At 37.8% G+C, this 24844-nt stretch overlaps 1 protein-coding gene across 3 annotated transcripts in view; it reads left to right on the top strand.

Annotated features, from left to right (window-relative positions):
- Positions 1-24844, top strand: part of TANC2 (tetratricopeptide repeat, ankyrin repeat and coiled-coil containing 2) — a 324057-nt gene that overhangs the window by 64076 nt on the left and 235137 nt on the right. For 2 of the 3 annotated variants that reach the window (XM_065896563.1, XM_065896562.1), the window contains exon 3: positions 17954-18025. In XM_065896563.1, the coding sequence (XP_065752635.1) occupies positions 17954-18025 (72 nt within the window). Of the gene's footprint in view, positions 1-17953; positions 18137-24844 lie in introns of all 3 variants that reach the window. The other variant, XM_065896561.1, reaches the window with a different exon arrangement.

The following is a 24844-nucleotide window of genomic DNA, read 5'->3' as shown; positions in this document are numbered from 1 at the left end:
AATTTTTTCAGTATTTGTTGAATGAAGGAATGAACAAATATCTAGCACTTAGTGTGCATGGGAAAGTATGTGGATGTGCCCAGGTCACATATTGATCCAATATTCACTTCTGTTATTTACGTAACTGAAAAAGTAAAGCCGCAGTGTGAGGAATTTGTTGGATGTATGTAGTTTGTCAGACTATCAACTATCTATTGATTTGTGAATTGAGGCTCTTGAAATAAGACTGTAAAACTGATTGTGACAGTTTAACCTAGTATAGCCTTTTAAGGTTGGGAGGTTATTTTCTGCTTTCCAGCGTAGCATTTTATATATTATTGGGTTATATTATATACTACATTTGGTCTTATTTGTCTGTTGGATCTCTATTTTTCTTAGTAATCTAGGAGTTCATTAATGGTAGGATCTTAGCATCTAGCACAGTACCAATGCCTTGCATTTAGGCCATCGAATTGATGAAGGAAGCTTATCAATTCTAGGAATTCTGGTTCTGTATTTCAGGAATCATGGGGTACTTCATCAGAATTGTTTTTTTTATTGTACTAGCTCCATTTTCTGAATCAAATGATTTTTCATTAGAGGTCATCTGTACATAAGCCGACTTACTGCTTCTAGAGGCTAAATAGGTGCATGAGCTAATGTAATATGGCTGAAACCCAGTTTTGATTTACTCCTGCAAAGATAGCATTATGCAGGCATTAGACTCTGATATATAAGATGTGTATTGGTATAATAATGCCTATGATCAGTTCATGCTGGAAGACTGGGAAATTGTACAGTATTTGACTTTGTGTGATTCCCATTATTTGTATCTGGTTTCATTTGATTATGGCATGCTGGTGTATCTATAGTAATAATGTACTAAATTTTCAAATATGCTATCTCCTGGTTCTTTTTCTTTCCTTATAAACATATGAAATATTTCGTAGAAATGAGATGTTCATGTGCTTGAAACGTATACAAATTATCTTTAGTCTGGTGACGATGATTTCTTTATTAAACCCAGAGTGTTTTATTATATAGAATGATAAGGAAAATTATTTCAGTATTCAGTATATCATTTCTTTATCTCAGTGTAAGAGTATTTCTGGCATAGTGTCATCACTACTGTACAGGATTATTTTGTTGTTATAGTACTTTCTCTTTCTGATAAAAATTATTTAGCTTTCAACATAGATTGCTTTAGGAATAAAGAAAAAAATTTTAATAATACATATGTGCCAGGCTCTGAGCTAGGTGCTTTCACAAAATCCTCATTTAATTCTCAGAATAATGCTGTGAAGTATTATTTTCAGTCAGAAAATATTTCAGGCTTTACACTAATCTATGCCAAAAGTTTCAAATCAGCCTTGTTGGTAGCACATATTTAGAATCTTTCCATTCTTATATTTAAAACACAAATTTGTTTGTTGGTGGTTGGACCAACAGAGTTGAAAAGATCTGACCTTAAATGACAAATCCCTCTGAAGTGTCTTTATTTCTTGTCATATGTTTCTTCTGAGATTTAACTTCTTGTTGATAATTCTTTGTGTAACACTCTTTTTTCCAAAAAATTAAACTTGAAATTGGCCCTCTAGCCAACAATTTCTTATTATCTTAGGGTGCTAGGGGTATGTCAGAATGTGTTTATATATTTCAGTTACACTTTATATTTTTTAATGTGAGTTATAATAATTGTATTAAGTAAAAAATTACTTTTACCAAACAATGTAGACATTTAAAAAGGATATGTTAGGGCTTCTTCCTCTTCCACTCCCCTAAAGTAACTAGTATTAATTGTATTCAGTCTGTATCCTTCCATGTTTTCCGCTAAATTCATACTGGCACATGCATGGATGTGTTTGTGTGTGTATTACTTTGAAGATTTTAAAAAATAAAATGCATTTTTTTGTTTTTGTTTTTTTGCGGTATGCGGGCCTCTCACTGTTGTGGAGCACAGGCTCCAGACGCGCAGGCTCTGCGGCCATGGCTCACGGGCCTACCCGCTCCGCGGCATGTGGGATCTTCCCGGACCGGGGCATGAACCCGTGTCCCCTGCATCGGCAGGCGGACTCTCAACCACTGCGCCACCAGGGAAGCCCTAAAATGCAGTTTTAATTCTCTTCTCCCTCAGCTAACAGTGTAGCATGGCCATCCCTCCAGGAACATACTTAAATTCTAATTTCTTAAAATCTGTATAATCCTCCTTAGCTAAGTAATCCATAATTTATTCCACCATTTCCTCATCAATGAGTGTTCAGATTTTCAAAGTGATTCATAATAATTTACTTAGTAATATCTTAAACTCTAGGAATATGCAACCCTAATCACGTTTTGTGTCAGAACATATTAAGTATCCTACTTAGTATTATGATAATTGGACTAGTTAACACTAGAAGGCTTGTAGAAGCCACTCCTTGCTTATCCATATTTATGAATGAAACGGAATAAAAGCATGGGAGCTAAAAAGGTTGGAAAAGGTATGTTGGACATTTAGAAAGATTCTGATTTAAAATATTTTTATCTGAATTCTTCTCGCAAGAGATAAAAATGACAAAAACCTCTTTGAAAAACTTCATAAGTTTTATTGAAGGGTCATAAAGAGTTGGATAACAAAGAATGAGGAAGGAACCTATTAGTGAAGCCTAGGGTAAAATTATTATCTAATAAATACATTTTGTGTTTTGTTTTGTTTGAGGACCAGGCTGGATTTAATAAATGTTATTCCTAGTGAAAGATTGAAGAGTTGGTTCCCACAAGGGGGCAGACTAAGACAGTCTGAAATCCTTGACACTATAAACAATATTTATTTTACATTCATAATTCATTTACTAAGAAGGAAGGGGAAGTCACCAGGGACTAGAAATGAATAGAGAGACAACTGACCAACCATCGCATGAATGGTACCGTATATTGGGGGCATCCACCTGCCTCTTCCCCAGTGCATGCGCGAACTTTTGGCAGGTTGGACGCTCAGCTGTGGCTGTAGTCAGGTTGGCCTCGGTGAGCAGAAGCCCATATTGCTGAGCCCATGTATAAATTGCATCCTGCTACCGTGGCCTCTTTGTTAATGAGCCCACTGGGCAAAGATAGAATGGCTGGGTAAAGAGACTGGCTTAGTACTCCAAACTGGTCATCTTATCTACGGGGTTATTAAGCACCTTCTCTGTAGAGTTTGCCCTTTGGTAAGCATTCACATGGGACATAAATTGCTTCATATTCTGTGCCCTTTCAAAGAGGTCTGTCCATATACCTTATCCCCAGATTTCCTTGTCACCAGTTCTCTAATTATTCCTTCCAAATCTCTGAATATCCAGTCGTACCATTAAACACTGTCCTTGAGTCAGTATAGAACAGTATCTCTGTCATCTCTCCTTCCAGGCAAAATGAACAACTAGGTACCCTGTTCATACTTCTGGCCCTGGAAGGGTTTCCCTTCACCACTGTCCTTCAGGACCCCAGAATGGGGCTCTAGTATTGTTGTCATCTGCATGTTATCATGCAGAGATATCAGTAAACAAGATTAATTTTTTTTCCCCCTCAGTGAGATGGTCATAGAGAATTCTCCATGAGATAAAATATATCCAGATTGAGAGAACAGAAGCAATATAGCAGGAATTAGGAACCTTGGGCATCTGGGCCACTTGCTTATGCAAATTATTTATGCCTTCAGGACCTGCTCAAGCCTGATCTCATGTACATCCCTTCCTTCTGATGATGAAGTGCTTCAGTACACACCCAACCATATTGCTTTGTTGGTCCAACAAAACTTAGTTCATGATGGACTGCCCAGGTCACATGGTAACATGGTGGCCCATGATCAAGCATTCATTCTAAGGCCCTGTGGTAAGCCAAAAGCTGTTTTTTGAAAAAGGGTGATAGTTATTTGTACCGGATGACATAGCTTTTTTACAGAATGCTGGAGATCTGGCCTGAGATTCACCTAAAGTTGTGCAATAACCGTTCAAGATCCCTATCTAGCACAGATACGTCAAGCAACATTGGATCTAGTGGGTTATATAATCCAAGTGGCAAAGCAGCTTTCACAGCAGCCCATATGTGTTGCAGAGCCTTCAATTGTTGTGGGCCTCTCTCACATCCAGCAGTCTTGGTAAATGGTTCATAGTTGCATACCCAAATGAGGAACAGATTGCTTCAAAAATCCAAGGAGGTCTACGGGGCATTGCACTTCTTTCTCAGTATTAAGAGAGAGTAGGTGCAGCAACTTCATCACCTTGGAAGGGATATCTTGAATTGCTCAAGACCATAGGGCTCACAGAAATTTTACCAGTGTGGAAGACCTGTGAATTTTTGTGGAATTGATTTCCCACCCTCTGGAGTGCATATATTTTACCACAGTATTTAGATCAGTTGCTGCTTCTTGTTCACCAAGTCTAATCAGCATGAAATTATTAGTGTAGTAGACCAGCATGGTGCCCTTAGAATGGAAAGGCAGTTAAGGTCCCTGTGGACTAGATTATTCCTAAGACCAGGAGAATTAATAGCAGGTAGGCCAGAGAAAATGTATAGCTAACCCTGACAGTTGAATGCTTACAGCTTACGATGATCTCATTCTCAGGTCTGTAGCTGCAGACCTGGTACCAGGGATATGTTGATTTGCTTTAGCAAGAAAACCACATCTAAAGCAGTAGCAGCAGTGGGATACACAACCTGAATAAGTTACAAAAATCCATTGGCATTCTCTAAGGTGTGTCTTTCTTCTGCTTAGGCCATATCGATGAGTTGAATGGGAATGTGGTAAGAGTCATCACTCTAGGATCTTTCCAGTGTTTAGTGATTGGATCATACTTTTTGCCTTAGATTCTAGAAACTAACTGAACTTGATTCTGGACATAGGTGTAAAGCTTTACTGTGCAATACAGTAGTTACTGACCCTTGAAATGTGACTGGTCCAAAAGGAGACGTGTTGTATGTGTAAACTACACACTAGATTTTGAAATTTTCTGTCTTCCCATTCATTCAGTAATGTTTGCCTTTACTTATTATTTCTTTTAATTTTTTAAATTTTTTATTTTTTGTGGTACGCGGGCCTCTCACTGTTGTGGCCTCTCCCATTGAGGAGCACGGGCTCCGGACGCGCAGGCTCAGCGGCCATGGCTCACGGGCCCAGCTGCTCCGCGGCATGTGGGATCTTCCCTGACTGGGGCACAAACCCGTGTCCCCTGCATCAGCAGGCGGACTCTCAACCACTGTGCCACCAGGGAAGTCCGCCTTTACTTATTGAAGCATTGTTGTGATAGTTGCTTTAAGGTCTTTGGTGTTTAATTCTAATATCTGTATAATCTTGGGAGTAACATCTGTTGACTTTTCCTTCTCATGTTGAGATTTCCCTGTTTCTTCATATGCCATATTATTTTGGATTATATCTTGGACATTTTGAATATTATGATATGAGATCCTAGGTTTTATTTAAGTTCTAAGGAGAAGGTTGATGTGTGTGTGTGTGTGTGTGTGTGTGTGTGTGTGTATGTCAGTGGCTAGTCAACCAGATTATGTTCAGGAAACAGATTCCTATCTGCATTCTCGGGCCTCTAGTTCCAACGTCAGTTCGGTTTTCTGAGCATTTCTATTTAGATCATTTCCATGTGTGGGACCCAGTATCCATTCTGGGACCAGAGTGGTAGTAAGTATGTCTTGTTGCTCTGTTCTTAAAGCCTATGGTATGGATGTTTAGGGTCACGTCCATGCACGCAGAGCTCAGAGGTGAGCCCTGAAGTTCATATACAACTCTTATGGAATTGTTTGCTTGATATACCTCCACACCCCAATCTTACCAACATTTTCCAGCTCTCAGACTCTCCCTTGCCAGTAGTCTGGCTAAAAAACAGGGACTCTAGTTTCCCTGTTGCACTGTTCAATTCCTACAACTGTGTCTGCATCCAAGTCAAGTGATAAGAGGACAGAGAAATAAAAAGCAGTGAGGATTTGCCTCACACTCTTGGGATTACAATTCCTGGGGTCAGAAAAAAGGGTTCACTTCTCCCAGGGTTTTAGGTACCTGCCCAGTCACCACTACCATCTCTCTGCTGCTACTGCCATAGAATTGGCTGGAGACCAGGATAGAAGAGAAGGGAAAAAGGAGGGATTTCCCCTAGTTTCTCAGACTAGCAAGGGCCCCCTTCCCTGTTCCTCACTAGAAAGGGAGGGATTTTCTTGGAGCTTTTTCTTACCCGGTGTACACTTCTCAGTTTTGGGCTGCCTTTGAGTCCAGGTGAGGCAATACCTGAGAAAAAACATGGCAAACTCACCACCACTTCAATGGAACTTCACATTCTGGGCTTCTTTTCCAATCTGCCTGCTACTGTTTATCTTCATAGTCTTCAGATATGTATTCTGCCCATTCTTTTTGGTTGGTTTTTGGTTATAGATTTTATTTGTTTTAAAAAATAGATTTTCGGGCTTCCCTAGTGGCACAGTGGTTGAGAGTCCGCCTGCTGATGCAGGGGACACGGGTTCGTGCCCCGGTTGGGGAGGATCCCACATGCCGCGGAGCAGCTGGACCCGTGATCCGTGGCCTCTGGCCTGTGCGTCCGGAGCCTGTGCTCCGCAATGGGAGAGGCCACAACAGTGAGAGGCCCGTGTACCGCAAAAAAAAAAAAAAAAAGATTTTCTATTTTAGAGTAGTTTTAGGTTCACAGCAAAATTGAGTGGAAAGTACAGAGTTTCTATATATGCCTCTTACACCCACACATCCACAGCCTCCCCCACTGTTAACATCCCAGCACCACAGTGGTACATTTGTTAAAATAGATGAAGTGACACTGACACATCATTATCACCCAAAGTTCATAGTTTACATTAGGGTTCACTCTTTTTCGTTAGGATTCACTCTTTTTTTTTTTTTAAGGAAGCCTTTCATTTTTATTTTAAAAAATATATTTTTTAAATTAATTTTATTTTTTGGCTGCATTGGGTCTTCATTGCTGCACGCAGGCTTTCTCTAGTTGCGGCGAGGGGAGGCTACTCTTCATTGCGGTGCGCGGGCTTCTCATTGTGGTGGCTTCTCTTGTTGTGGAGCACAGGCTCTAGACGTGCGGGCTTCAGTAGTTGTGGCACGTGGGGTCAGTAGTTGTGGCTTGCGGGCTCTAGAACGCAGGCTAACTAGTTGTAGCGCACGGGCTTAGTTGTTCCGCAGTAGGTGGGATCTTCCTGGACCAGGGCTCAAACCCGTGTCCCCTGCATTGACAGGTGGATTCTTAACCACTGTGCCACCAGGGAAGTCCCTAGGGTTCACTCTTGATGTTGTACATTCTATGATTTTGACAAATGTATAATGACATATACCTACTATTATAGTATCATGTAGAATAGCTTCACTGCCCTAAAAATCCTCTATACTCTAAATGTTCATCCTTCCCTCCCTACAATCCCTGGAAACCACTGATCTTTTTACTGTTTCCATTGTTTTGCCTGTTTCAGAATGTCATATAGTTGGAATCATACAGTATGTACCCTTTTCCGATTGGCTTCTTTCACTTAGTAATACACATTTAAGGTTCCTCCATGACATCTCATGACTTGATAGCTCATTTCTTTTTAGTGCTGAATAATATTCTATTGTTTGGATGTAGCAGTTTATCCATTCACTGAAGCACATCTTGGTTGCTTCCAGGTTTTGACAGTTGTGAATAAAGCTGCCGTTAATATCCATGTGCAGGTTTTTGTATGGATATAAGTTTTCAACTCATTTGGGTAAATGCCAAGGAGCATGACTCCTGGATTGTAGGGTAAGAGTGTGTTTAGTTTTGTAAGAAGCTGCCAAATTGTCTTCCAAAGTGGCCGCACCATTTTTCATTCCCACCAGCAATGAACGAGCGATCCGGTTGCTCCACATCCTTACCAGCATTTGGTGTTGTCAGTGCTTTGGATTTTGGCCATTCTAATAGGTGTGCAGTGGTACCTTGAGTTGTTTTAATTTGCAGTTCTCTAATGACATATATTGAATGTCTTCTTCGTATACTTATTTGCTGCTTTAGTGAGGTGTCCAGGTCTTTTCCCATGTTTTAATTTTTTTTCTTATCATTGAGTTTGTATACTTTGGATATATTTTAAAATATTTTCTCTCAGTATGAGGCTTGTGTTCTCATATTCTTGACAGTGTCTTTTGTAGAGCAGACATTTTAAATTTTAATGAAGTCTAGATCATCAGTTATTGCTTTCGTGGATCATGTCTTCAAGGTTATCCAGATTTTCCATGTGATGTTCTAGGAGTTTTATACTTTTGCATATTACATTTAAGTGTGTGATCCATTTTGAGTTAATTTTTTATGAAGAGTGTAAGGTCTGTGTCTAGATTTATTGTTTTGGAGGTGGATGTCCAGTTGTCTAAGGATCATTTGTTGAAAAGACTATCTTTTCTCCAGTGTACTGCGTTTGCTCCTTTGGCTATATTTATGTGGGTCTATTTCTGGGCTTTCTATTCTGTTCCATTGATTTGTCTGTCTGTTCTTTCATCAGTACCACTCTGCCTTGATTACTGTAGCTTTATAGTACATCTTGAAGTTCAGTAGTGTCAGTCCTCCATCTTTGTTCTTCCCCTTCAAATATTGAGTTGGGTATTCTGGGTGTTTTGCCTCTCCATATAAATTTTAGAATCAGTTTTTCTTTCTTATTTATTTAATTTTTATGGCTGCATCTGGTCATAGTTGTGGCACATGGGATCTTCGTCGAGGCATGCAGGATCATTCATTGTGACACATGGGCTCTTTGTTGCTGTGCACGGGCTTCTCTCTAGTTGTGGCACGTGGGTTTTCTGTCTCTACTTGCGGCACGCAGGCTTCAGAGCACGTGGGCTCTATAGTTTGCAGCACGTGGGCTCTCTAGTTGAGGCGTACAAGCTCAGTAGTTGTGGCGCATGGAATTAGTTGCCCCACAGCGTCGTGTGTGGGATCTTAGTTCCCCGACCTGGGATCAAACCTGCATCCCCTGCATTGTAAGGTGGATTCTTTACCACTGGACCACCAGGGAAGTCCCTAGAATCAGTTTTTCAATATCAACAAATATTGATTGGGTTTGCATTAAGTCTGCTAGATCAGTTTGGGGAGAATTGACATTTTGACAGTATTGATGCTTTGTATCCATGAACGTGGAGTTTCTCTCCATTTATTTAGATCTTCTTTGACTTCTTTCATCACGGTTTTGTAGTCTTCCTCATATAGATCTTCTATATATTTTGTTAGAATTATACCTAAGTATTTCATTTTTTAATTCACAGTTTTATAATTCCAACATCTTTGCCATATCTGAGGCTGGTTCTGATGCATGCACTGTCTCTTCATACTGTTTTTTGTTTATTTGTTTTTTTTTTTAACTTTTAGTATGCCATGTAAGTTTCTGCTGAAAGGTGAATATGGTGTACTGGATAAAATGAACTGCAGCAAATAGTAATGTAATTTTAAGGTGGGAGTGGGGTGGGAAGCATTCTGTAGTCCTATGATTAGGTCTCAGTCTTTTGGTGAGCCTGTGCCCCTGGACTATGAACTTTACCAGTGCCTCTGAGTTGTTGTGTTCCATTGATTTTGTGTCCATTCTTTTACCAATACCACATACTGTCTGAATTACAGTAACTTCACATTAGTCTTGAAATGAGGTGCTGTGAGACTCCAAACTTTGATTTTACTGTTCAAAATTATTTTATCTATCCTAGTCCCTTTGTTTTTACATGAGTTTAAAATCAGCTTTTTGATTTCTACCAAAATAATTGACTGCTAGATTTTCATTAGGATTGCTTTAAACCTATAGATCACTTTGAGACCTAGCACCCTAAAATCTTCAGATCCATGAACAGGTCAATAGTGTATCTCTCCATTTAGGTCTTTGATGTCTTTCATCAGTGTTTTGTAGTTTTCAGCATACAAATATTGTACATATATGGTTAGATTTCTTCCTAATTATTTCATGTTTTTTTAATTTATTATTTCATGTTTTTAATGGTGCTATTTTGGTGTTACTGGTTTAAATTTTTTTTAATTTTCTGCATATTCATTGCTGGAAATTTGCTTCTTGTATACGGACTCTTGTATCTTTGAGTTTGCCTAACTCACTTGTTTTTTTCTAGTGGATTTTTTTCTAGATTACTTAAAATTTTCTGCAGGCATGCTGTCTGATTACATGACCCTGTACTAGCTATTACACTTCTCTTGGCCTGTTTCCTGCCTGATATTATGGACACGTTATGAGACTATTACTGAGTCACAGAGTGCTGTAAGTTAAAATGATATTTGGAATAATTTCAGGCAAAACCCCTTTGTTTCTGAAATATGTAAAAGCCCTTTGACTTTAGGGACTAGTTTATCACCATGTTCTGTTTTGTTTTGTTTCTCTGTATACTTTTTAAAAGTAACTTTTAGTAACACATAAACTGGAAAATTCATAAGTAATGTATACAGTTTAATGAATTATCATGCTAGAGGCTTTTGATTTATAAGTTTTATTTGTGGTTATTTATGTAAGTTGAAAAATTAGAAGGCAGTTCTGTAGAATAGGTACAGCCTTCAGCTAAAGAATTTCTTTATTAACTTGAACTTTAATATCTCGTAATCATCTGTACTAAATATAAGGCTTAGGACTGAAATTTTTATTGAGTCATAATTACTCCTAACATTTCTTTAGTGTCCATATACTTGATATCCCTGTGCTATCTTTCTTTTTTTTTTTAAACAAATTTATTTATTTTTGGCTGCGTTGGGTCTTCGTTGCTGCATGCAGGCTTTCTCTAGTTTCAGGGAGTGGGGGCTACTCTTCATTGCTGTGCACAGGCTTCTCATTGCGGTGGCTTCTCTTGTTGCGGAGCGTGGGCTTTACGTGTGCAGGTTCAGTAGTTGTGGCTCTCAGGCTCTAGAGTACAGGCTTAGTAGTTGTGGCTTATGGACTTAGTTGCTCCATGGCAACTAATGGGATCTTCCTGGACCAGGGCTCAAACCCGTGTCCCCTGCATTGGCAGGCGGATTCTTAACCACTGTGCCACCACGGAAGCCCTCCCTGTGCTATCTTAATTCAACTTTTGAATATCTAATCTCCGGGTATCCAGCAAAACAGAATTTTTTCTGTCACATTAGCAGTTTATTTTATTCTGCCATATCTCTATCACATTATTTCAGTAACTTTTATTCAGTTGATTATAGCAGGAAAAGTGAGTGGTAGGAAAATGAAGATTGAGTAATTTGGAGTACCAGTAAATATCATCTTACATGCTTGGTAAATTGGATTTCTTTTTTTTTCTTTTAACGTTTATTTTTTTACTTGGCTGTGCCGGGTCTTGGTTGCTGCACGGGGGTCTTCATTGCTGCGTGCGGGATCTTTGTTGCGGCACGCGAACTCTATATTTGCGGCAAGTGGGATCTAGTTCCCTGACCAGGGATTGAACCCGGACCCCCTGCATTGGGAGTGTGGAGTCTTAGCCACTGGACCACCAGGGAAGTCCTGGTAAATTGGATTTCAAATTTTTTACTTCCTTCCTGTTATAAAATTATACATCCATTTCTTTTGCTATGCAGCTTTTCAGTGGTTCCCACTGAAATGCACCAGGTGTATTTCCATGCCCCATTGATGTTGTTCTTGGAGTTGGCTTGGGCCAGTAAAATATTAGTGAACAGAGGTCTTAAATATGCTCCTCTGATTTAACTTGGTCTCCTGCAGCCCTGTGATCTACCATGACAAGAGTGTGCCCCACATATTCACTGCCCCTTCAGTGACTAGGCCCAATATGAATGACACATTGGAATAGTTCTGAACTTGATAACCCAACCAAGATCAGCTGACCCACAGTCAATCTACAGACTCATGAGCATAAAAGTGAATGTTGTAGACTACAGAGGTTTTGAGGTTGTTAGTTACCCAGGAAAAAATGACTAATGCAGTCAAATTCTGTTCATGCATACCAGTACTTTTCTTTACTTGAAACATATATTTTTAGTTTTTTCTCTGTATTTATAGGGCAGAGAAGATAGAGGAAAATATTTTTAAGCAAAAAAGTAAACTAGGACATCCATACTGGACTAATTGCAGTATTATTCCTTAAGGAGTATTATTAGATTCTAAAATTATCAGCTAAGTTTTAACATTAGAATATTTCAAATGAAGAGATACTTCACTAAATCAAATGCATTCTTCTAGATATACTGTCTTTAAACAATCTAGTGCTGATTTTTCTTTAATTAGGGAATTATTACACTAATGACATACCTCTTTGTAAACCTGTAAAATACTGTAATTCCATATAAATCAGTCTCATGTCTATTTATGAAAGCCCAAAGATTAGAAATCTATTAATAAAGAGACTTGTAAAATAGGTCTAGGAGATTTCATCTGATCACAGTTCCAGAGAGAAAGAGAAGAGAATGGTTGGAAGAAAATAATTGGTCAATATAGTAAAGGAAAGGACCCAGTGACTAATGAGAAATAAAAAGTTAAGACCTATTCTGGTAAAAGTTTTGAAATCCAAAGATAAGGAATAAGTCCTAGATTTCTACCAACAGAAGTTTGGGGAAAAGATAGTAGTGATCTGGACTATGGTAGTGATAGGAGAAATGAAGAGCATTATGGTAGATTTGAACTCTATATGAGGTTGATACTCTGCAGAATAGCTATTGCGTTTGTTGCAAAGGGATGTGATGGGAAGAAATGAATGATTACTAGTCTTCTGGTTTGAATAAATATGTGAGTAGGTGGTAAATATCTACATAATATTTTTTAATTGAGGTAACTTACCATTTTAACCATTTTAATGTGTACAATTCACTGGTTTTAGTACATTTACAGTGTTGTGCAACCATCACTGCTATATAATCCATCACCCCAAAAGGAAACCCTGTACCTATTAAGCAGTCACTCCTCATTCCTGTAGTCATCCCTGGCAACCACTAATCTTTCTGTCTGGATTTGCTTATTCTGAACATTTTATATAAATGGAATCATACAACATGTGGCATTGTTTTTGTCTGGCTTCTTTCACTTAGTAGAATGTTTCCAAAGTTTATCAGTGTTGTAGCATGAATCAAGCCTTCATTATTTTTATTGCTAAATAATATTTCATTTTATAGATATACCACATTTTGTTTATTGATTCATCAGTTAATGACATTTGAGTTGTTTCTGCTTTTTGGCTATTATGAATAATGCTTCTGTGAACATTCATGTTCAGATTTTTGCTTGAAAACCTGTTTTCATTGCCTTTGGGTATATACATAGAAGAGGGATAGCTGGGTTGTATGGTAATTCTGTGTCTAACTTTTTGAGGAACTGCCAAACTGTTTTACACAGCAGCTGTACCATCTTATATTCCCACCAGCAAAGTATGAAGGTTCTAATTTCTCCACATCCTTACCAACACTTCTTTGTTGTTTTAATAGCCATTCTACTGGGTGTGAAATGGTATTTCATTGTGGCTCTGATGTGCATTTCTTTAATGAATGATGATATGAGTATCTTTTTATGAGCTTATTGTCCATTTGTATTGTACATTTCTCTTTGGAGAAATGTCTGCTCAAGTTTTTTGCCTACTTTTAAATTGCATTGTGTCTCTTTTTGTGGTTGAGTTCTAGGAGTTCTTTTTATGTTCTTGATTCTAGACTCTTTTTTTTTTTAGTTTTTTATTTTAAAAACTTTTTTTGGCCGTGCCACTATGGCATGTGGGATCTTAGTTCCCCCACCAGGGATTGAACCTGTGCCCCCTTCAGTGGAAGCATGGAGTCTTAACCACAGGGCTGCCAGGGAAGTCCCCTCAATTCTAGACTCTTATCAGATAAATGATTTGCAAATATTTTCTACCATTCTGAGGGTTGTCTTTTCACTCTCTTGATAGTGTCCTTTGATGCACAAATGTTTTATCTTCCAGTTTGCTAATTCTCTCTTCATCTGTGTCTAATCTGTTTTTTCAATCCACCTATTGAGTTTTTATTTTCATAATTCATTGCTGAAATTCTAAACTTCTACTTTCTTTAAATATTAAGCATGTTGGGCTTCCCTGGTGGCGCAGTGGTTGAGAGTCCACCTGCCGATGCAGGGACACGGGTTCGTGCCCCGGTCCGGGAGGACCCCACGTGCCGTGGAGCGGCTGGGTCCATTGGCCATGGCCACTGAGCCTGCGCATCCAGAGCCTGTGCTCCACAACAGAAAAGGCCACAGCAGCGAGAGGCCCGCATACCGCAAAAAATATATATATATATTAAGCATGTTAATTTTTTTCTTTTTACATAACATGACACACAATTTTAATACACCATTTGGTCAGTATTTCTCAATAGAAACTCTGAGCGCTTTTGACTCAGTAATTGACTGTGTCTAGGAGCCATGATGTATATTAGGTCTCCAGAATTTATTCATCTAATAACTGAAAGTTTTTACCCTTTGACCAACATCTCCTTTTGCCACCACCATTCTCCTCTCTACTACTATGATTTTGACCTTATTTTTTAGATTCCACATATAAGTGAGATTACATAGAGATTATTTCTTTCTGTGTCTGGTGGCTTATTTCACTTAGCATAATGTCCTCCAGGTTCATCCCTGTTGTTGCAAGTGGAAGGAGTTCCTTCTTTTTTAAGACTGAATGATATTCCTCGGAGAGAGAGGGAAACAGAGAGAGAGAGAGAGAGTGTGTGTGTGTGTGTGTGTGTGTGTGTGTGTGTGTGTGTGTGTTTGTAAAATCACATTTTCTTCATCCATCCATCCATTGACAGACACTGAAATTGTTTCTATATTGTGGCTACTTTGAATAATGCTGCAGTGAACATGGGAGTGCAAGTATCTCTTTGAAATAGTGATTTTTATTTCCTTTTGATATATACTCAGAAGTAGGTTTGCTGGTTCATATGGTAGTTCTAGTTTTAATTTTTTGAGGAATCTCCATACTGTTTTTTGTAATGGTTGTACCAATTTACATTCCCACCAACAGTGTATAGGGGTTCCTTTTTCTCTGCATCATTGCCAATACTTATTATCTTTTGACTTTTTGGTAATATCTGTCCTAACAGGTGTGAGGTAGTATCTCATTGTGATTTTGATTTTTGTGATTGATGATTGTTGATGTTGAGTACATTTTCGTGTGCCTGTTGGCCATTCGTATGTCTTCTTTGGAAAATATTTATGCAGGTCCTTTGCCCATTTTCAGAAAAAATTTATTTATAATTATTTTTTTGGCTGTGTTGGGTCTTCGTTGCTGTGCGTGGGCTTTCTCTAGTTGAGGTGAGTGGGGGCTACTCTTTGTAGTGGGGCATGGGCTTCTCATTGCAGTGGCTTCTCTTGTTGAGGAGCACGGGCTCTAGGCATGCAGGCTTCAGTAGTTCTGGCTCACGGGCTCTAGAGTGCAGGCTCGGTAGTTGTGGCTCATGGGCTTTGCTGCTCCGCGGCATGTGGGATCTTCCTGGACCAGGGCTCAAACCCATGTCCCCTGCGTTGGCAGGCAGATTCTTAACCACTGCGCCACCAGGGAAATCCTGCCCATTTTTTAATTAGGTTTTTTTGTTTGTTTGTTTTATTTTGCTATTGAGTATGAGTTCTTTACATATTTTTAGTATTAACCCCTTATCGGATACATGGTTTGCAAACATTTTCTCCCATTCTGTAGGTTACCTTTTCATTTTGTTGATGGTTTCCTTTGCTGTGCAGAAACTTTTTAGTTTGATATAGTCTCACTTGCTTTACTTTTGTTTTTGTTGCTTGTGCTTTTGATGTCAAATCCAAAAAAATCATTTTCAAGATGAATTTCATGGACTTTTCCCCCTGTGTTTTCTTCTAAGAGCTTCATGGTTTCAGGTCTTAGGTTTAAGTTTTAACCCATTTTCAGTTGATTTTTGTGTATGGTGTAGGGTAAGGATCCAGTTTCATTCTTTTGCATGTGGATATTCAGTTTTTCCAATGCTAGTTATTGAAGAGACTATCCTTTCCCCATTGTATATTCTTGGTGCCTTTGTCAAAGATTAGTTGACCGTATATGCATGGGTTTATTTCTAAGTTCTCTATTCTGTTCCATTGATCCATGTGTCTGTTTTTGAGCTAGTACCAAATTGTCTTCCTACTGCTTTGTAATATAACTTGAAATTAGGAAGTGTGTTATACCACCAGTTTTGTTCTTCTTGCTCAAGATTACTTGATTACGTTAGCTATTCAGAGTCTTTTGTGGATCCATGCAAATTTTAGAGTTGCTTTTTCTATTTCTGTGAAAAAATGCCATTGGAATTTTGATAGGGATTACATTGGACCTGTAGATTACTTTGGGTAGTATGGACATTTTAACAATATTAATTCTTACAGTCCATGAATACAGGATATCTTTCCATTTATTTGTGTCTTCAGTTTCTTCATCAGTGTCTTATAGTTCTCAGTGTACAGATCTTTCACCTCCCTGGTTAAATTCATTCCTCAGTATTTTAATCTTTTTGGTATTAAGCATACTAGTTTAAATTCTGTGTCTTATTGTTCCATAGTCTGTATTCCCTCTAAGATTTTATTTTGCATGATCTTTCTGATTTGCTTTTGTCATGTTCTCTCTTTGTTATTGTTAGTTAAGGATGAGATATTGTATATGAAAAATTGTGGAAGTATTTTGAGATCTGTGATGATGTTATCTTCTTCTAAGAAGATTTATGTTTGTTTTTGGCAGGGACTAGCAATCCAAGATTGCCTTAATTAAATTTTGTGGTAGACATTTGGAGCTGAGCTTCAGTCCTGTAAAGGCCAGTCTAGTTATTTTTGTTGTTTTTTTAAAAATTTAATTAATTAATTTATTTTTGGCTGCGTTGGGTCTTTCTTGCCGCATGTGGGCTTTCTCTAGCTGCAGAGAGCAGGGGGCTACTCTTTGTTGTGGTGCGCAGGCTTCTCATTGCGGTGGCTTCTCTTGTTGAGGAGCATAGGCTCTAGGGTGTGTGGGCTTCAGTAGTTGTGGCATGCAGGCTCTGTAGTTGTGGCATGTGGGCTCTAGAGCACAGACTCAGTAGTTGTGGCACATGGGCTTAGTTGCTCCGTGGCATCTGGGATCTTCCCAGACCAGGGCTCGAACCCGTGTTCCCTGCATTGGCAGGCGGATTCTTAACCACTCGCCACCAGGGAAGTCCCTAGTTTTGGTTTATACACACTCCTAGAATGTAGCCCTTTGGGGTTCCAAACAAAAGTGTTGGAGTTACACCAGCTCCCCCTTCACAACTTGGTTCTCCAGCCATTCCAGTACTTGTCTTCCCAGCTCTGTAAAACTGTCAATGGCTTCTTAGCCTTTCAGATGCCACAAAGTAAAAAGTGGCCCCAAATACCAGGTCTCAGTCTTCTTGTAATTCTTCATCATGCTATTAACTCTCCAGTGCCTTCAGGAAGATTTTTTAAATGTATATAGTTGTAGTTTTCTTAGGGAAAGGTTGGTCTGAAGTATATAATCTGCCATTGCCAGAATTCTGTAGAAGTCAACAGTACGTAAGTGGAAGTAAACAGCATATCATTTACTCTTTTTTTAACTGTTTGAGCAGATTCGAAAATCACCATATAATGTTAGTCTCACCCATTTATATTTTCAGGTACATTCTTGGAGAAAGAGAATAAGAAATAGAGTTACAGTGATCCTACTAGGAATTGCACAGATTGGATTGTCAAGCAGGGGAATATCTTCTTTCATGTTTGTCTTCTCAGGGACAGTTGAAGACCATTGCTGTAATCGTAACACTTGTTGCATTGAACTGTAATTACTTTTTATATGGCTACGTTGTTCATGAGACAGTGAGCCCCTTACGAGGAGGAATCCTGTCTTCTTCATGTTCAGTTTCCTAGTGCTGGACCTGAAGTTAAGTACCCAGTTAGGTAGAAATGAATCTGTGTGTTGGGAATTCCTTATTTTCTTTTCACAGTGAAAAATCAATATCAGTGTACACTGTGCTGAGTCATCCAAAAAGATAAATTTTCATAGAGAAGAATTTTAGTAGAAGAATGTGTTCTCACCAGCTCTTTTCTCCCATTCTCTTCTATGTAACAGGTGGCATCTCCACAGAAAGCGACTGTGCTTTTGAGCCAGACTACGCCGTCCCACCACTTCCAGTGAGTGAAGGTATGCAGCACATTCGGATTATGGAGGGCATGTCTCGCTCTCTTCCATCCTCCCCCTTACTCACACATCAGTCTATCAGTGTTCGGCTCCAACCTGTGAAGAAGTTAACTGGTAAGGACTTTACCTAAATTTAGTATATTTAACAGGAAACCTAACAGTGTGGCACTCTAGGTCATATCAGATATGTTTCTGTGCAGCTCTAGGTTTTTCCTCTTTGGCCTTACTAATGTCACAGACTCTTGGAAAGTGGAGCTCTTACTGATTTTAGTTTAGGGAATTAGAATAGTGCTCCATTTGACAGATTGTTGTATTTATTTCCTAAACGATCCATCTGTTGTAGACATATTTTTCTAGGCTTTCAGGAAATTTTCAGCTTTGCCAGAATATACTGTTTTTCTGATTGCATTTATCAGCTTGTTCATGTCAGATTACCAAATGGAGATATTGTAATTTTAGAATAATAAACGCTTCATAGTTTAGCAAAGGTACATCAGTTTGAAATCCTGATTTGTATATTTCATACCCATTTTTAAAAGCTGATCTAGATATTTACCTCTCCATGGTACAGTACTCCAACTTGTTAGGATATTACTATATAATTCATAAGTTGTGGATTGACTTTAATATGATCTCACAGTATGTAATTGTGCAGTCAGGTCTAGTTGTTAGGTATGAAACTGTGTCTTGATTAAATGAACTTTTATCCCTTAAAGCTTTTTCAGGGAAGAAACTTTAATATATTAAATGATACTTATGTGCGAAAATATGTACACCTAGATCACTTTGTCAGGTTTCTTTTAACATTATTAGTTTATATCAACATCAGTAAGTTGACTGGTGTTGAATGGATTATGAGTGTATGGAGGCAAGAAATGAAGTCATTCCCGAAGCCTATATTGACTTCCTCCTATGTGTCTGGCATTGAGTTAGACAGTAGTGTTGATTATTGAATGACAATTCAAAAGAAAATAAGATGATAGAGGAGGAAATGAGATTTTTCACTCTTCCATCTATTTTGAATGGAACTTTTACAATGTTTATAATTTTCTTTAAAATAATAGTATTTCTTTATTCTGTAGTTCCACAGAGCATAACTTATGCTTCTTTACAACCTGCACAAAGCATAAGTTATGCCTCTTATATTTTTTATTGTTTTTTTAGGCATCTTCAAATGACTGAGTCAAAGTCTACTTTGATTCTTGGGTCATTAGGTAAAAATCAGTAAAGTAGCTTAATAACATTTTACTAAAATACTTATTCCTTCTGTTATCTAAAAACAGGGTAAGTTTTATGTGATTGGGCTTGAATAAAAATTTCAATGCTTAGAAATCCCTGCTTTTTTTTACAGTTTAAGGTATTATTGATTACTGAAAATACAAATAATCAAATCTGATGGCTGTCAAGTGATGTGCTTCATTTTACTACACATATTGGAAGAAATAGTAAGAAAAATTCAGTTTTCTTCTAGAAGTTAGCTGAATTGCCTGAGGTTTTAGAGATAGCACTTTCCTACTCCATTAGGAAGTTTGAACTTTAACTTAAATAGACAACCTTTAGATGACCTAAAAGATAAATACATATACTAACAAAGTCAACAACATGCCTGATATCACAGAGATGAAGCAGTAATAGGAAGTACACTGGTTAATTACAGGTATGAGCTATTCAGTTTTAATTTTACAGTGCTCGAAGTACAAGCATCCTCTCAAATAATTTCATTTACTGAAGAGGTTGTCAGAGGCCTAAGAATTTGAAGTTTGAGAATGCATTTTTAAATATCTGAATGAAAGAAATCTCTCTCCTGAAAGAGGATGCCATGAAAATTTTTCTGTGGCCAATTTTCTGCCAAGTGAATTAGATGATAAGAATTTTCTGGTTTAACCTGGAATTAAATTACTTTGAAATTTAAATTAAAAATATTATTTAGGGGCTTCCCTGGTGGCACAGTTGTTGAGAGTCCACCTGCCGATGCAGGGGACACGGGTTCGTGCTCCGGTCCAGGAAGATCCCACATGCCGCGGAGCGGCTAGGCCCGTGAGCCATGGCCGCTGAGCCTGCACGTCCGGAGCCTGTGCTCCACAACAGGAGAGGCCACAACAGTGAGAGGCCCGCGTACCTCAAGAAAAAAAAAAAATTATTTAGTAGATTATTCATCAGTTATCTTTCCTTTCCTAATTATATTTTGTTATAAATAAGTAAAAAGAACTTTGTATGGGAAAAGATTAACTGACCATAAGGAAATGTCCTTCAGAGAATGGTTCTTAACAAAATCCATTAATATGGCCATTAGGGCTACCCTAACTAATTTATGCATTTCCATTCATTTAAACTTCCAACTACCTTATCTTTCTTATATTCATATTACAACCAAACTGAATAAGTAGGGCCAGAATAGTTATTTTCTTCTGTTTTCTTTCTGACTTTCTAATATTTAGTCCCCTGTCTCTGCTATGGTCAGGGTAGTTTGCTCATTATTCTTCTGTGCTTTTCACTTAATCATTAAACAAATATTTGTTTAGGACCTACTATATGCCAGGCACTGCTCTAGATACAGTAAATAGAGTTGAGTCTCCTGCCTTCAAGGTGTTTATATTCCATTTGGGAGGGAGACTGATAATAAACATATAACCAATAAATAAATAATTTTAGATCGTAACTAGTACTGCGAAGGTGATAAAGTAGGAAAAGGGATAGAGAAAGACTGGGGTAGAGGTAGGTTCTTTCTATGAAGTGATCAGGGAGAGTCAGAGAAGGAGATATTTGAACTGAGGTCTGAATAACAAAAAGAAGCCAGCCATGGGAAGATCTGGGATCAGAGCCTTCCAGGCAGAGGGAACAGTGAGAACAACAGTCCTAAAGCAGAAAGCAGCGTTGGCATGTTCAAGGATTAGAAAGAAGGCAGGTATGTTGTCGGCAAAATAAGTCATAGGGGAGGGGAGTATGAAATAATTGAAGAGGTAGGCAGAAGCCAGAGTTTTTAGAATCATGGTAAGGAATCTACTCTGTAGGATTTTAAGCAGAGCTGGAATGGGATATAATATGATCTGATTTAGCTTTTAATCAGATCTTGGTGACAAATGTGCTAAGAGTAGAGAGTATGGGGGTCTGGAGTATCCCATTAACCTTGGGTGTGTTTTCCTGATCTTTAATAGATCTTTAACTTCTAACAAGTTAGTAGAGGGTGAAAAGACAATCTTTTTTTTTTGTTTTATCTCGTAAAACATAATGGAGCAACTTTTCCTATTATTATATAACCTTTGTACTCTCAACGTATTTGTCTTATACACAGAGGTGTATATGAAGATCCATTTCCAAATACTTTGACTTCTCTTTAGTCTCGAGGGAGTGAGAATGGGGAAAGGTTTGCTCAAGAATAAAGACATGTAATTTGAAGCTGGAAAACTAATTATATATATATATATATATATATATATATATATATATATAAATAAAATATGTATATTTAGAATATATATAGCTCTATCCTGTACAAAAACAAGTTACTGTAAAAGTGATCAAGAGAAAAACAGTCTCTGTGGTGATACTGCTTGAATTTGTATCCCAGCTCTGAGAAAGTCACTTTACTACCGCCTGCTTCTGTTTCTTCATCTGCAAAATGGGGTTAACAATACCTCCTACCTCATGGATAGTCAGGTCTCTAACCCATTGATGGTTATCACATTGCTTAATACTTGATTAAAACCGTGTTAGGCAAATAATAAATGCTCAGAATGTGTTCGCTGTTATTGTTAACAAAATTGTTAAATTTGGTGAGAAGTTTTTAAAAATTTCTTTTAGCATTAGACACCAATTTGGAACTTTAAAACTTTGCACGTTTTAAAAATTATACCTTTTAATGAGTAATAGTAATAGTAATAATGATAATAATTCTCATTTGAGTGCTGACATACACATGTAAACTCACGTATTCTTCACATGTATCTCAATTTTACACATGAATAAACTAAATCTTAGAGAGGTAAAATGTCTTGCTCAAAATGATACAACTAGGAAACGGTCAGAGCCAAGATTAATACGTAGGCCTTTAAACCCTAAATATGTCTCATTTTACCAATGAAAAAATTGAGGTTTAGAGAACTTAACCAACTCACCCAAGGCATCTGGTATATCGCTTAAGACATTTTTGTTAAAAAAAAGTAACATAGCCAAATGGTTTAAGCCAATATAGGGAAACTAGAAGACCTAGAGGTTAGTCAAGCCTCAAGGTTCACTTGCTCAATGGATGTTGCTCTGCACTGGGGGAGGCATGGAAGAGAGTGTGCAGAGACACACCGTTGGCCCCAGTAACTGTGGTCATGGGATTGCCCCGTTCTCTGGATTCTTACTCAGTGACCTTTTCCAGATGCTTTTGTTCATAATATCATAAAGCCCCTCAGCATACTTCTTAAAATATAGATAATTGCGAGTGCCAGAAGTTCACTCATTCAACACTTAATGAATTTACACTGTCTGCCTACTATGTACACTGTAGGTTTAGTAAAAGCTAAATTTTGAGTATTCATACTGTTAGTAGGGCTGTAAATTGGTACACCCTTCTTTTATTAAAGTTTTAAAAATTTTATTTATTTATTTATGGCTGCGTTGGGTTGCTGTGCGCGGGCTTTCTCCAGTTGTGCCAAGCGGGGGCTACGCTTCATTGCAGTGCGTGGGCTTCTCATTGCGGTGGCTTCTCTTGTTGTGGAGCATGGGCTCTAGGCACGTGGACTTCAGTAGTTGTGACGTGTGGGCTTCAGTAGTTGTGGCTTGCAGGCTCTAGAGCGCAGACTCAGTAGTTGTGGCCATGAGCTTAGTTGCTCCACGGCATGTGGGATCTTTCCGGACCAGGGATCGAACCCGTGTCCCCTGCACTGGCAGGTGGATTCTTAACCACTGCGCTACCAGGGAAGTTCCAGTACACCCTTTTAGTAGAACAGTTTGAAATATGTATCAAAATTGTAATGCACATAATCTTTGACACAACAATTTTATTGCTAAGATTGTATTTTATATATAAATTTGAACAAATTTGAAATGTATATGTGTGTATGTGTATGTATACATAATATTGTTTATGTAGTAAAAAAATGAAAATCTAAATATCAATAATAGTAATCCACATGTGTTTTAAAATGATATGCAAACATACACACATCACAGGTGCGTTCATTTGGTGGTGGAGTGGAGATACGATAGCTCTAACTCAAAAGCAGGAGGAGAATGACAGGAATTTTGTTGTATATCCTTCTATCATGTTTGTATTTTTATGTGTAAAACCCAGTGTATCTCATGAGGCAATATAACGAAATGGACCCTAACTGCCCTTTTCTAATTGTGTCAACTTGTGCAAAGTTGCTTAGTCTCTGTACTTCAGTTTCCTTGTTTCTAAAATAAGGATAATAATAGTATTTACCTCATAGGGCTATAAGAGAATTGGATGAGTTGGTTTGTGTAAAAGCTCATAAAACAGCATCTGGCGTAGAATAAGTAGTCCAATAAATGTTAGCAATGGTCATTATTATAATTTTAAAATAGATTTGGGTGACTTTGTGTCAGCTGTCAAATATGAATTCTGAGCCTTTGGAAGATGACCTTCAAGTACTTTATTTAATAGCCTTAAGTAAGTCCCTCTCCTGTTCTGAGGAGTAACCTTAAAATACTGATATCAAAAGGATTAGTATCTGGGAATACTAATCAGTGTTAGCCTCTGGGAAAAGATTTTTTGGCCTGATTTTTAAAGTATTTGCTACCAATAGATTGTAATGACCAAGTGGCAATCCAATTTAGATGGTAAATAAGTTACAATAACCAGTCTGATCATGCTACAGCCTAGTTATTTTAGATGCTAGCTAAGGCCAAAATACTATTTTAAAATACGTTACTAATAAAATGGAATAATTGACTTCTTTCTGAGACATCCTGGGAAAATTGCTTACAGCTATTTTGACATTAAAAAGAACCTATACATAGTTAGTCTACATAGTCTGATATATTGTAGTATACTTATGATATGTTCTTCATATAAGAATAATTATCTTGCAATTGTTAGAAACACTGGAATTCAAGGTGTACTTTAGTAAATTTTATTAGAAAAAATACAGGGTTGCTATGAAGATTAAATAAGATTTCTTAAACATACAACCTAGCATGTAATAAACATTGATAAATGTTACTTTTTTAAATTTAATTTTTTATACAGCAGGTTCTTATTAGTTATGATAAATGTCAGTTTTCATTTTATATCTTGGATAAAGTGGAAATATAGTCTTGAGAAAATTATTGAAAAGCCAGTTTGGAAATATAAAGAGCCTAGAGATCATGTTAGTCTTCACAGTTTGATTTATCTTAGTGTACTCATTCTACTGTAGGATAAGAGTAAATACAGCTAGGGATTTATAACCAGGGAGGAAGATGGCAACGGTGGCAGTGGATAGAAAATTACTAAGTGGAGACATCAAGGGTAGGGGAAGGGTTTGCTGAAGGCAAACCAGGGAATTAGATAAAGTGTGTGGGGTTCTTGCTGAACTGGCTTTGCAGGATTCTTGATACAACTGGTCTAAGCTGGGTGTAAGATAGGCTACAAAGATGTACTGTACAACATGGGGAATAGAGCCAATATTTTGTAATTGTAAGTGGAGTGTAACTTTTAAAAATTGTATAGATAGGTACGTAGGTAGGTAGGTAGATAGATAGACAGACAGACAGATAGGGGGCTCAGAGCAGCCTAACTAAATTTTAGTTAAGGAGAGAGTCTTTGTCATTATGTATATTTTGAACACCTAAATGGCAACATACATTATCAAATAAAGAGTTCTTTATTTG

The sequence above is a fragment of the Phocoena phocoena genome, chromosome 19, assembly GCF_963924675.1.
Source record: "Phocoena phocoena chromosome 19, mPhoPho1.1, whole genome shotgun sequence".
Lineage (NCBI taxonomy): Eukaryota > Metazoa > Chordata > Mammalia > Artiodactyla > Phocoenidae > Phocoena > Phocoena phocoena.
Note: the sequence above shows the minus strand (reverse complement) of the source record. Positions and strands in the feature narration are given on the sequence as shown.